The following is a 13244-nucleotide window of genomic DNA, read 5'->3' on the forward strand; positions in this document are numbered from 1 at the left end:
TGGACTGTCTTAAAAAACAGAGCTGATTTTAAATATATATGTAATACATAGGTTAAGAGAAAGTATTCCTACTAGTTTACTGTATAGTCTAGTATGAAAGTTGCTGTTTACAGCATATTATTGAATTATAGGTATGGAATTCCAGCCTGAATGGGATTATTTATAGAACTATAAATGTTTCAACGGATTTGAAAGCAAAATCGGAAAAAGCTAATGTGTGATATCTGCTGTTCTTTATTTATTTTTCAGATAGGTTCTTTCTTGAGAATTGTAAATTCTTAATTAATAATAAGATAATCATAGAGATATTTTAACCTTGCTATATGGTTATTTAAAGGCTTAATGACAATATTTAAATGCTGTTGTATTTCTGTATCTGTGTTATGAGGTGGCTTTTTTCTGGAATGTGAATTCCCCTCTAACTCGTACAAGAGAGCATTGCTGGCACATGGCACTGGGTTGCAGTAAGGGGTGAAGCAAAGACATAAAATTACTATAGCAAACCCCAAAAATGGAGCCAGAAAAGCCTAAGGAATTCTTCTGGGATTTTTAGGAATACCTGGGCTAAATTGGACCTAACCCTTGAAACAAAAAAAATATATTAAATGGCAGCTTTTGGTACTCTTGGGTGTTTAGTTAACATTCAGAATGCAGACGATAGAAGAGCTGATGCATACTGTAATTTTTTTTAAAGACAATGTTTTAAGCCCTCATATTTCAAATGCAGATTTCTCAGCCATTTGCAATGGAATCAGAAAAATGAAATGGCTCTGTCCACGTTAGCATTTAACAAGAAGATGATTTTTTTCCTTTTTAAATTAGCTTACTGTAGAACCAGATGGCACCAAAAGTATAAGCTATGTTTCTTACTAATGGCTTTGTGTCCCTTCACTTTTTATTCTCAATTACTTTTTAAAAATTTCCTCTTTATTTTGGTGCAATGCTGGTATTTTGAGTTTGTTGATTGTTATGTTCCATGAGGGAGGGAAGGTAGATGGAGATGCAGTTGTAGATCCAGTCCCCTACTTTGTAATAAGCTTTTCTAACTCACTTGACAAGCCGCTATTTTAATTATTTTACTAAACACTTTCCCCATTTTACTCCTTCTCTGTTTCCTTTCCCTGGATTCTCTTTAATACAATAATGGGGACTCATGAGCAGAGATGGTCAAGTCGGAAGAAGCGAACTTCGTCCAAGGTAATCCATATTTTTTTCACTTAAAATAAAAGTCCCCACTCAAAATCTGTTCCCTCCTCTGAAACAGAAAGAGTAAACAAAGGAAAACTCTGAAGTATAGATGAAACCTGTCATAATGTAAGGACTGTGGTACCCTTTTGATTTTTTTGATTTTCTTTTCATTGTGATGAGAAATTGCAGCTGTTTTCTAATCATAGGTGCTATGATAGTGTTTAGTGAATAAGAGAGTAAGGCCCCATTCAGCAAAGAAGTGTAGAAAGAGAAAAAAGTCTGTCTGTACTAAGGAAATGGGTGTAAATTCAACAACAACAAAAAAAAAGAGCTGTGGAGAATTTGAGGAGTTAAGGACACCCAAAATGTGGTACTGGATTTGAACGTGGGTCTCCTGGATCCTAGTCTATCCTCGCCACAGGAGGAATTTTGTGAGGCAGGATTTCTTCGAGTTGCTCCTGTGGGTTTTGAAATTCCGTTTGTTCTTGGGATGGAGACCGAGCAGGGAGTTTTCATTACCTCCATTGTAACAGGATTTCCAAGGTTTGTGTGTTCCCACATATCTATGTAACTTGCTTCCCTTGGTCTCCTGTAGTATCTCTGCAGACTTCCATTACTTTTATATTCCTGCATCGTTTTTACATTAGATTTTGACTTGTCAGGAAACAGACTGTGGCTTTTTATTTGTTCTGTAAAGCTTTAATTTGCTATTGAGTAAATAATAATGATACAGAAACTGCAAGCCCCAGTACCCAGCTTGAGAGCTGTACAGTCTCATTTCCTGAAAAGCAGAATTTGGCTCTGACAAGAACACATGCATCTTGATATTTTTCCTATTTAACTATTGGTTTGTGCCTAAATAAATTGAATAATTAACCTCCTCTGGTTTTATTCATTACAACTGTGGTGTGCTGTGTAGAGAAGCCGTTTCAGGTATTGTGCCAGCAAGAATATTTTTGTCAATAGAAGTAGGGCAGCCCTTGGAACCCTAATTCCAGGAATATCGCAGTGCTTGGGGCAGAGAACTGCCAGAGCTCCCTGAATGCCACATGATAGAAAGAGATGGAATAAATGAAGAGCTCAGCACTTAGTTTTTAACTGGAACTCTGGAAATTACTGCCCACAATTCGATCAGTGTCCCGTGATCTCCCTGTTTCTCACACAGCTGTCTTTGGACAATGCTTGGCTTTGGGACCTTGGGAAGGGAGTCAGGTTTTTAAACTCTGGTCTTTTTTCTCCAGAACAGAAAAATTCTGTCTTGATTGCTGTCACTAGAAGTTTGTGGCTTTTTTTTTTTTCCCCCTTGGTCATACACAATATCAAAATTGCATTTTGAATGTTTTTTTTTTAACATACATGTTTTTGAATCTTTAGGTGCCAGTCTTCAGCTCGCAAGACTCTGACTTGTCCCTTAACATCTTTGAAAATAAAATTGAGAGATGCTGAGGCGTGGTACTGATTTGGGAGACATGAAAGTACTGTTTAAAAGGAGGAAAGCTTCAACCCTGTGCTCTGTTCTGTTCCAGTCACTAGAGGGTAGGAGAGCTTCAGCTCTTCCTAGGGAAGACACAGTTCATGCTCCAGTGTGATCTCTAAAGAAAACCTCTGTGACCATCCAAAGGCAGTAAAAAATATTTCCCAGCATGCACAGGAAAAATCTGACAAAGCAGTATTTCCTAGTTTATTGATTCTGCTACTGCACTAAAACACTAGTACTGTACATCAATAACCATCTTTAGTTAGGAAACTCTGGTCTGTGGAAGCAGTACTAGCAGTTTGTGGCAGAACATAAAGGCTAGGAAGAAAAATTGTGTGCATGGGGAATATAGGTGTCTAGGGAAGGCACAAGAGGTTATGGAAGAATAGCCAGAGAGTATGATGGGGTAGAAAACAATGTTGCTGGACGAGATAAAGATACAGGAATAAGGGAGGCAGGGGAAATGGAGAGAGCTCTGTAATGGATACAAAAACTTGTCTCTTTTTTGGCTCCCGAGCTGACTCTGGTTGGGTGTTGCAGAAGAAAAACACAGTATACTTTCCATTTGAGCAGCTGAACTGAGACAGATCTAAATTTTAACTCTGCAGGTTTAGGCAAGTAAAAGTTTTCTGTTTGAAATAGTTTTCCTGGGATTTTGGTTTCATTTTTTTTTGTGTTCTGAACTACAACTGACCTCAATTGTAATATTTAGATTTTCTCCTTCTATAAATACAGGGAAAATGACTTATTTTAGGGATGGACAAATGAATATAACTTTCACAGCTGTTTTTTAATCTGTATTGCCTACATGAAAGAAATCTGATTATCCTCTAATTTGACTATTTTATGTTATCTTAGTGCAGATTTGGCACATCAGTGTCCTAAATGAGTCTTTTCACGTTAATCAAAGGATTCTTGCTGACTTCCCAAATTCACCCCAAATGTTGATGGCATTGATACCTGTTGCAACTCCATGTCAGACTGGCAAAGGGGTTCGTGTGGGCTCTTGTGGATATTGTGTACTCTTCATGTGTGTGTTCTCAGAGCTCCCTTGTTCTTTTAAGGAAAAAAAGAGCTGTTTTAAGGAAAAGCTGCATTTCAGACAACAACAAAAACAGTGGCAGTACAAGGTCTCCAATCCACTTCCAGTAGCCTCATGGTCTGCATATCTAATATGCAGGAAGGATTTTGGCAACTGAATGTTGTCTTTTAAATCACTTTTGAGCAAGAGCTGTTGAACTGGATGATTTAGCTATCTGTTGATTACACAGTGTGTATTTTTCACTGCTGCTTGAAGGGAATCATTGCATATTTGGGAGGACTCCCAAGACATGGGCATTGCATCCAGACCCTTCATTTTTCATGGGAGCTGAGAGCAGCATTGTCTTCCGTGGGAGCTGTTTCCAAGAGCACGGCTTTCTTGTTTTCCTCATGAAGGGTGGCACTGAAAAGGAAAGAGGATACTATTAGGCAGTATTCGTATATTCACTCATATCTGTGTATTGGCAAGCTCTCCCCGCTTTTCTGTTTTCCTTTCTGGGGAGCAGAGGGAGTTGGTTGATCTCTCTGCTGGAGCCCGACATGCTGATGCTCAGTAGCCTTGTTTGTCCCGGGTGGCTTGAGTCTCACCCTGAGTGCCCCACACGCTATTTCCAGCATTTGTACAGCTGAATAACCTTAAAGTGTTGAACATCCTTGAAGCAAATGAGCAGGTTTGCTTGGGGTGGATTGACCCGCAGCAGTCCAGTCCTGAAACAAAAGCGATGGAATTGCCACCTTGATAGCCTAAGCTGATTGAATAAATTGGCTGAAAGGCTGACCGGACCCAAGTGCTCCTCAGCATCTCATCGCAGGGGAAAATCCCTCGCTCTCCTCTTTCTTTTTTTTTTTTTTTTTTTTTTTCCTCCTATGTGGGCTGTTAGGTTTCATTTTTGTCTGCCTCATTGTGTTTGGCTTTCTCCCACAATACCCTGTGGGCAGCCAAGCTCTCCAAGCGCTTCACGGAGCGGAGGGACTCGGTTGCCACAGGGTCACGCATCGTGGCGGCAATCTCGTGTTGGTTCACTTGCCTTTCTCGCTGCCCTCTCCTCTTTCCCAAGGGGAGATTGCCTCTGCAAAATGGTTTCTCTGCCTAATGAGGAGAGGTCCAAAGAGTCCTCCTATTTGTGTGTTGTTGTTTTCTCAAATGGCAAATTACGTGGCCCAGTTTTGACGTTGACCTCTTCACGGGGATTGCAGCAGGCTTTCTGTTGTCCTGTCTCATCCTTTTAAATGAAAGATGGGAGAGATGGGCTCACTTCACACTTGGCCACCTCGCCGTGTCATTTAAATGTACAATTTTTCTGCATCTCTTTATTGCTTCAAAAACAAGTTTGAACTTGGGGCATGTATGTGTGTGTCAGGAAGAGAGACAGATCTGAAAGCAGCCCTGATGCACCAGAGGGGATTTGCTGGGTGCCTATGGAGGGAGATTATATACAAATGGAGTTATCAGGGAGACTGGAACTCCTAAAGGATTTTGTGAAGCTTGGTCAATGAGCCAGTTCTTTCCCCTCCAAAGCTCTGTCATTTTTGTTCATCTTCTGTATTTGGCTCTATGGAGGCTGAATATGGCCCACCTGCTCATTCTTGTCCAGCTTTCTTTTTTAAACCAGAAAGTAATAAAACATTGAAAGTTGATGTGAGTAACTCTTAAATTCCATTTGAAACCAGGAACAATTCTGATACCATTCTGAAAATGGTAGTGGGAACACTGATTTTTAATTTTAATTTTCAGAGATGTGGGATGTTTTCCGGGTAAATGTTCTTTCTAAGCAGTAGGGTGAAGAGCAGTCTTTTGGTCCTCATGTAGCAGGGTCCTGCTCTATGACTAGGCTATACTTTTGCCTCAGAGAAGATTATTCATTACTTACCTATGTTACACAGCCCCTAAATCTGCAGTAAACATGGGCTCTTAGACTTCAAAAACATGTTTGTTTTTTTTTTTAAGAGTAAAGATCTCTGGATATTTTTGTTCTTACTGACTGTTTTGGTTTTTCTTTTTTTCTTTCTTTTTTTTTCCTGACTGGCTTGTTTGAGGGGTGCTTTTAGTTCCAGTTGTTAATCATTTTACAACAATGAACTGCTCATAAAGGTGATGTTTATGGTATTATTGGTTATTTGCATGCAGAGCCCAGCCCAAATCAGAACACTATTTAGAGACAACCCCTCAAATTCTGGTCTCAGGGCTACCTTGATTTTTAGAAGTGATGAGGAGAAGGAACAAGCAAGCTTGTCCAATGTCTTGTGCTTAGGATATGTGCCAATTTCCATCATAAAGCATGTGTTTCCTGAATTCAACCCCTATAGCCTGATCCTAGCTTCAGCCAACTTTTCTGTACCTCTGCAATGCACCTTTACTTTGGTCTGGGATGCAGCCAGAGTGTGAGCAGGCTGAGTGCAGAGAGCTTACAGGAAAAAAGAGCAGGAGAGGCCTGAAGGACCTGGCACCCAGTCTGGGAGCACAGCTGGAAAGGGCTCGGGATCAGCAGCGGGAGGAACTGAAGCACCCAAGTGCGGAGGCGTCCGAAGCCTGGGAGGTAACAGGGAAAGGGAAGAGCTGAATAGATAAACCAGTTCAAAATCATTTCTGATTAAGCAGTTATGTCCTCATTTTCTGGCCAGTATAGACAGGGGCTTTGATTTTTCTGGTCTCATTGTGAGGGCAGGTTAGGGTAGTGGGGGCTGGAGGGAGGGAGGGAGAGTTTTTGGGGTGTTTTTTTCAGTGCTTTTTTGCCCCTGGGTTACTTTGTTGGACTAATCGCTGCACTCCTCTGTGCTCTGCTCTGTAATAGTTTTGTCAACTCAGAGGGAGTCTGTGAAATTTAATCAATTAGCTCTGTGTAAATCAGTTTGAAATGAGTAGGTGTGGGATATCAGAGAGGAGGTAAGACTTCTAAAATAAATAATACAGTATCATTTTCTTGTCACCTGGGAGGCATTTTCCATAGTGCAGAATTCCCTAGGCAGCACTAAAGTTGACTCATTGATGGCTCAGGTCTGTGGGTCTACCACACATCTGAGTTTCCCCAGACCTGCTTCCTTCCAGAAACTGTGAGTGGAATCTGAGACACTGCCTGTTTCACTGGGATTTCCATCAAGGTGGTCAGAGGAACAGCCTGCCAACTACCTGGGGAGGCTGGAGAGGTGGCCACAGAGCCTGCACAGAGGGGCTCTCTGGTGGTGCATGTGTAGGTGCTACGAGGCGCAGGAAACATGCCAGACCTGCTGAGCAGACTGTGGGAGCGACCTGGGCATGTCCAGGAAATCCAGAGCCTTCTTGATGTGATGTGTCTTGCAGGGGTGTAAGGCAAGCAGCCCTCCAGTGCTCTGTTGTTCTCTGTTTGAAGAGAGGTTTGTGCCAGGGGCAGGGCTGGCCTGGGGGGAGTGGGAAGCAGACTGCAGTCGTGGAGCCTGTGTCGAGGTGCTGCGGGTCAGCGCTGTGCCCTAAACCAGTTGCAAACATCTTGGCTTCACTATCCAGTGGAATGCTCTCAAGTGATGCTAGATCTCATCCAGGCCCTGTTAGCAGGAGACCAGCACACCCCTGTTCTGAGCACAGAGAGCTTTGCAGCTGCACAGCCATCTGAGAAAGGGGTGCACAAGGATGTTTGCTCGGGGCCACCTGTTTTGGAAGGTCAAGGTTGATGCACTGCAATGTGTTCCAGTAATGCTGAGTGCAGGTGCTGATTTTTCCTGTGACCATGTGGAATCCAGGGTGGTTTGGGTACCTCCCTACAGTCCTTTGAACTGTCAAGCCACTGGCTACAGGGCTGGGGTTATGTGTGTTGCAGAACTGGGGTAGGAAGGTCCCCAGGGCTGAGTGACTCCCTAAAATACCAGCCTGGATAAAAAAAACAATCCAAGTTTGATTTGAAAACTGAGTGATAACAACTGTCTTTTGTGTTCAGCTTGGATGCTTTGAAGAGAGATGGATGCTTTGTTTTTAAAAGAAATTGTAACGTGGATAATAAACTTTGTCTTTTTTTTTTTTTTTTTTTTTTTTTTTTTTTTTTTTTTTTTTTTTTTTTTTTTTTTTTTTTTGTGAACTAACATCAAATATCTCTTTTCTCCTCTGAGGAAGGAGCGGCGGGGAGGGAAAATCCTTGCTCCTAAAGCAGCAAGTACATCACATCAAACATGACTATGTTAAATACTAAAATGTTCAAAGTACAAGCGAGATAGATAAAGGCTTTGATGGGAAGTGGATATTTCCCAGGGACATTACAAGCAATAATCCAGATGTTATGGTGTAATGCAATGAGTGTCCATGGATAGATGGGGAGCTCAAGCCAAGCAGCGCCTGCTGTAGGCCTTAGCCCTCCACTCCCATGCTGTTACGCCATATGGAAGCAATCTCCAGGCCCCCTTAATAGCCAGCTTTGGATTCCATTTTCACAGGGCTCATAGAGCTAAGTGGAGCTGTTTTATGGACAAGTTAGATAGAAGCCTTTCCAAGATAAACATCCAATTCGAAATTAGGACATACCAAGCTGCAAAATTATTTTAGGGCATATTTCATGGAAGCACTGCCATTTTTCTAAGGCGATTGCCAGACTGTAGAATGCCCTTTGATCCCTTGTGGACATTACTCCCTTTTTTATAAAAAGGATTTTGAAATAGTTGCAGTGTTTAGGGAGGAATATATCTGCTGGGACTTTGAAGTATGTCCATGGGAACAGTCATGCTTTAGCTTTTTGGCCCAAAAGACGAACTTGAAAAAAAAAAAAAAAGAGAGAGAGAGAAAAAAGAAATTACATTGCAGCTGGATTTATGAATCAAAATCTCGTTTTCTTTTTAAAGGTAGGAATTTTTACCCATTGCGCCAGGAAAGCCAAACGGGGTGTTTAAATAGAAGTATATTAATATGCTTGTGGGATTCAGAGTTTGGTATTTTAACCAGTAAAAAACGAGTAAAAAATTTGTGAGTTCACCACCTATGATTTAAGAATTTTGTTGCCGGGTAATTGATCCATAAAAAGTAATCTTCAGACATCAGGTGCTTTTGCAATAGTTTTATTTAGCAACAACATTTCTTGCTTGCTTTTAAAGCTAACACGTCCTGTTTTAAAGTGACTTGTGAAATCTTCTCCTCCGTCTTGCTCCCACCTGTATATGACATGATTGAAGCTCCAAAGTGTGGCGAGTTAAAAGTTGCTTCACGAGAATAAAATATGGCAGGATTTTTACTGCGAGAAGAAAAGTATAGCCTTGAGTTTTAATGTTTCCAGCTCACTCCCCCCAAATAAAGGCCTATTTAATCATCCTCTGTCCAATAAAATATTGCCAGTTAGCAAACTGTTAGCGCAGCCGTGCTATGTGAGATGAAGCTGCGAAGGTAACAAATGTGGCTACCAGGTAACCATAACTCCAGATAAAGAGCCTGGTGGTGTCAGTGTTTTTTCAGCAGGCATCAGTATTTTTGATTCGTGGGCTCAGTTTCTGGAAGCAGGAGCAGCAGAGGCAGCAGGCAAAGAGCTAACGCAGACGGCGGGCGGTTGAGTGATGGAGGAGGTGGAAGATGCGTGTTCAGCCTTTCACCTGGCCATAGGCTTTATGATCATGCGTTGCCTCCCCCGAAAGGACAGACCTGCGTTTTATGGATGTAGCTGGAGACATTTTTAGAGTATACTTTAGTTTCTCCCCTGCTCCATCTCCCCATCACTCTCCTGTGTCTTTCCCTGAGCCAAGGTAACAGATTGCTCTCAATGCTCAAGGTCTGCTCTTGCCAGAGCTCAGCCAGGTTAGCTGAAGTCGACTTCCATGGTGGTTTAAGGTAACCCTGCTGATTTTGCTGTGGTGCTGAGCCCTGTCCCTTCACAAGGCCGACCGTAATACAGTCAGGAAAATCCATAGCATCCTACTGCCCTCCATTGTCTGCTTACTCTTAGGGAATCATGGTACCTCACTTGCTCCTGGTGATTTTATGTCACAGTTAATTTGAGCATAAAAATGTGTTTGGGTCTGTAAACATTTTCTGTTGCTGACTTGCTTTTCAGTCGAGTTTCATGCGGAGCATGCGACTCTCCGAGTCTTTGCGCAAGAACCAGTTGTGGAACGGGCTGGTCACCATCACACTCCTGGAGGGGAAGAACATGCCTGGAGGGGGCTTGGCAGAGATTTTTATTCTCCTCAAACTGGGAGATCAAAGATACAAGAGCAAGGTAAGTATTAAGGATTTCCTTAAGTGTGCTGGAGCCAGTAAGGCACTTGATGTTTTGCCGGTGTTGCTGCCTCAGATGGAACCGTTCTTGATACTGTTTTCCATAAGTGAGATCAAAACCAGGAGACCAAAACAGAAACATTAATGTTTTACTAATATGCTTTACATGCCGATAGAGAAAGAGGAAGTTAGGAGTATTGTGTGTATCTGTGTTTTGTGCATTTAACGTACACATCATGTTGATGGATGTTTGACATCAATATGAAATGAAGCTACACACACACTACACATGTGTTTTGTTCTTTGCCACTACAGAAGTTCCCTTTGCAATGTTAGGTCTGCTGGAAAAGCAGACCTGAAATGGTTCCCAGTGCAGGGGAATTATTTTTTTCTTTTTTTAAAGCACCTTCCTTGAAAAAATGTGTTACGTACAGCCTGAGCCCCTCACCCCAAACAGACAGAATACTCCACGGTCTCGATTTTAATTTTTATTATTCTGGGCTGTGTTAACTTGTATCCAGTACTGTTCCATGGGAATCTAAAAAATGAGTGGAGTTCCCAAAGATACACATTTCACCTCCAATGTCTAATAATGAGAGAGACTGTAATTAAAATAATATTCTGTTGAGAAAGCAAGAGCTCTGCATGTCATGAACTGGAAGTGCAGAGGAGGAGGAACCAAACCTCCTCCTGTACAAAACATAGAGAGCAAGTTCACAGAACATAATGTTCGGACGTAGACACATCTGAAACCTGCACTCTGCCCCCCACATCAGACCTCAAACTGAGGTCAATGTTTTTTATTTGGAAAAGTAGTTTTGAAAAATAACAAATGGGTTAGTTATTTTAGAATAAATGTATGTTATTCCTGTTATGATCCCTTTTTGTGCTACTCTGTAACGGTCCATAGCCCATGTTGTGAATCTGCAAGGATGTGCTGTTTGCAGTCACAGAAAATAAAGAAGTTTAAAATGGGGAGTCAAGTACAGTGTTGCCTGTAGTGAGTTAATAAATTAGAATTTCTGTCTGGGTCCAGCAAAAGTTGGGGGCCAGTTGTTTTACATCCTAAGACTTCAAATTGTCAGTGCTTCATGTTCTTTCCTGGAGTTTATTCAAATTAAGAAGTATGATCTCTCATGGTTCAGAAAAGCAGAAAAGGTGGGAGAAATCTTGGTCATCGTCCAGCTAATCCTATCTCCTGTTCTCCCAGTGGCCACACTGATGTTGATGGTGGGCAGTGAAGTGGCACATGAACTGCTAGTGATTTAAGTCCCAATCCAGTTAATACTTGGAGTAACCTGAACACATGAGCAGTCTCGCTGAACTCAAGAGGCACAATTTACAGATATCAAATTAACTGGATAATAAAAATTTCAAATCTGCTTCTTCTTTGCCTGTATCTTACACAAAAGGGTAAAAAATACTGGTTTGGGTTCCTTAATTCATTCAAACCTGTTTCCAGGTGATTTTCCTCAAAAGGGTTATTCTTGATTTCTTCTGGTGTGTGATGTTGGATGATGACCACAGTCTGCTGGAAGTGGAGTTGGTGGGTCCACCCTGCATTTCAGAATTTTTCCAGTCATTCATTCACGTCACAATTGCATATTTATTGTTGAGAGAGAGGAAAGAAAGTATTTAGGAAGTTGAGACTCTGTGTTGTGGGCTGGGGAGCTTTGGTTGGAAAGACCTTAGTACTTGATGTTCTAACATCCAGCCTTGTTTTGTAGAAGAATTGATATATGCTTTACTGTGGAAATAAGTACTGTTTAAGAAAAGTAAATATTATAACTGCATGTTTTCTAGACACTGTGTAAGAGTGCAAATCCTCAGTGGAGGGAACAGTTTGATTTTCACTACTTCTCTGACAGGAAGGATATGTTGGACATTGAGGTCTGGAGAAAGGATAACAAAAAGCACGAGGAGCTTTTGGGAACGTAAGTTGGGTTTGGATTAGATTTCTTTTTGGGGGATGGGGCGGGTTAACTATGAAAAATAATGTGATTTTGATTATTATTTTTTTAAACTGGTTCATTTATTTTTATTCCCAGCATCATAATATATTATTTTCTCCTTATTCCGGTCATGTCCAGGTTATGTTTATATTTATTAAAACCTGTTCATGGGTAATTGATTAGCCACAACTTGAATGCAGAGACACTGAAGCTGCCTCTAAAACCCAAAATATTGTGGGAGCTCAGTGGCAGCTGTTTCTGGAGAGCCAGTGGCATCAAGGAGGCAGGATTTATCTGTATTTGTATGGTAATACTGCTCCAGATCCTAATGGTGACAGCCTGAGGAACTTTGTGCTCCTTTAGAGAAACCGGTATCCCTTTTTTCTGTTTGCACTTTGATGTTGTGTTCTTGTAAATTAATGTTTACATGTGGGTCTTGTTATCTGGGTTTGCTTTATTTGGGTGATCTCCCCCCCCATTGCCACAGAGGACTGATCGCTGTGGGTTTGGGGCTCCACACTCCTGCACAAACTTATTTTTCTTAAAGTATCATTTTTTGGAGGCAACCTCGCTGGTGATTTATCCATCTCCTGACTGCTGCCAGACCTTGTCCTATTGCATTATTCCAGTACCTGTAGGGAGCCTATGAGAAAGATGGAGAGACTATTTACAAGGGCATGTAGGGACAGGAAAAGGGAGAGTGGGTTCAAACTGACAGAGTGTAGGTTTAGATTAGATATTAGCATCAAATTTTTTACTGTGACAGTTGTGGGGCACTGGAACAAGTTGTTCAGAGAAGCTGTGGCTGCCCCATCCCTGGAAGTGTTCAAGGCCAGGTTGGATGGGGCTTGGAGCAACCTGGTCTAGTGGAAGGTGTCCCTGCCCATGGCAGTGTGTTGGAATGGAATGATGGTTAAGGCCCCTTCCAACCCAAACCATTCTGTGATTCTGTGGTACCTTCAAATTCTCAAATACTGCTCTTATGCCACATTGGCAGATGAAACTTTTTGTGAGATAGCATTCAACCTTTAATTTTGTAAAGGGAATAGAATACGTTTTCTACTCTTACATGAGAACTTGATGATTCTTATGGGTCCCTTCCAACTTAAGATCTTCTAGATTCTATAATTCCATTCCACTCTTATCTTAAGAGTGTACAGTGCTGTTTTCCTGCTAGCCACTCTACCTTCTTCCTTCTTTTGGCTTGCAGCAGTGTCATGCTCCCCAAATTCCATCTGCACTGTTGAGTACCTGCAGCAGCATCAAGAACCATTTACCTTTTGGAGCCCCTCTTGGGTCTGCCCATGCTTATCTGCTTGCAGGATCATTGCCACAACTTCTGAAATTCATCAGGGCTGGGATCCTGCCTGCAGTTGTTTGCTGTTCTCACCTGGCCAGGGTTTCACAGCTTGATGACTAAATAACA

At 41.7% G+C, this 13244-nt stretch overlaps 1 protein-coding gene across 2 annotated transcripts in view; it reads left to right on the forward strand.

The window, feature by feature from the left end:
• Nucleotides 1-13244, forward strand: part of MCTP2 (multiple C2 and transmembrane domain containing 2) — a 121716-nt gene that overhangs the window by 37079 nt on the left and 71393 nt on the right. Inside the window, exons 9-11 of one of the 2 annotated variants that reach the window (XM_027877971.1) lie at nt 1162-1197; nt 9703-9867; nt 11670-11800. In XM_027877971.1, coding sequence (XP_027733772.1) covers nt 1162-1197; nt 9703-9867; nt 11670-11800 — 332 coding nt within the window. Of the gene's footprint in view, nt 1-1161; nt 1198-9702; nt 9868-11669; nt 11801-13244 lie in introns of those variants that run through there. The other variant, XM_027877972.1, reaches the window with a different exon arrangement.

This window comes from Empidonax traillii, unplaced genomic scaffold, assembly GCF_003031625.1.
Source record: "Empidonax traillii isolate 1590-97213 ecotype Southwest subspecies unplaced genomic scaffold, ASM303162v1 scaffold36:size2505666, whole genome shotgun sequence".
Taxonomy (NCBI): domain Eukaryota; kingdom Metazoa; phylum Chordata; class Aves; order Passeriformes; family Tyrannidae; genus Empidonax; species Empidonax traillii.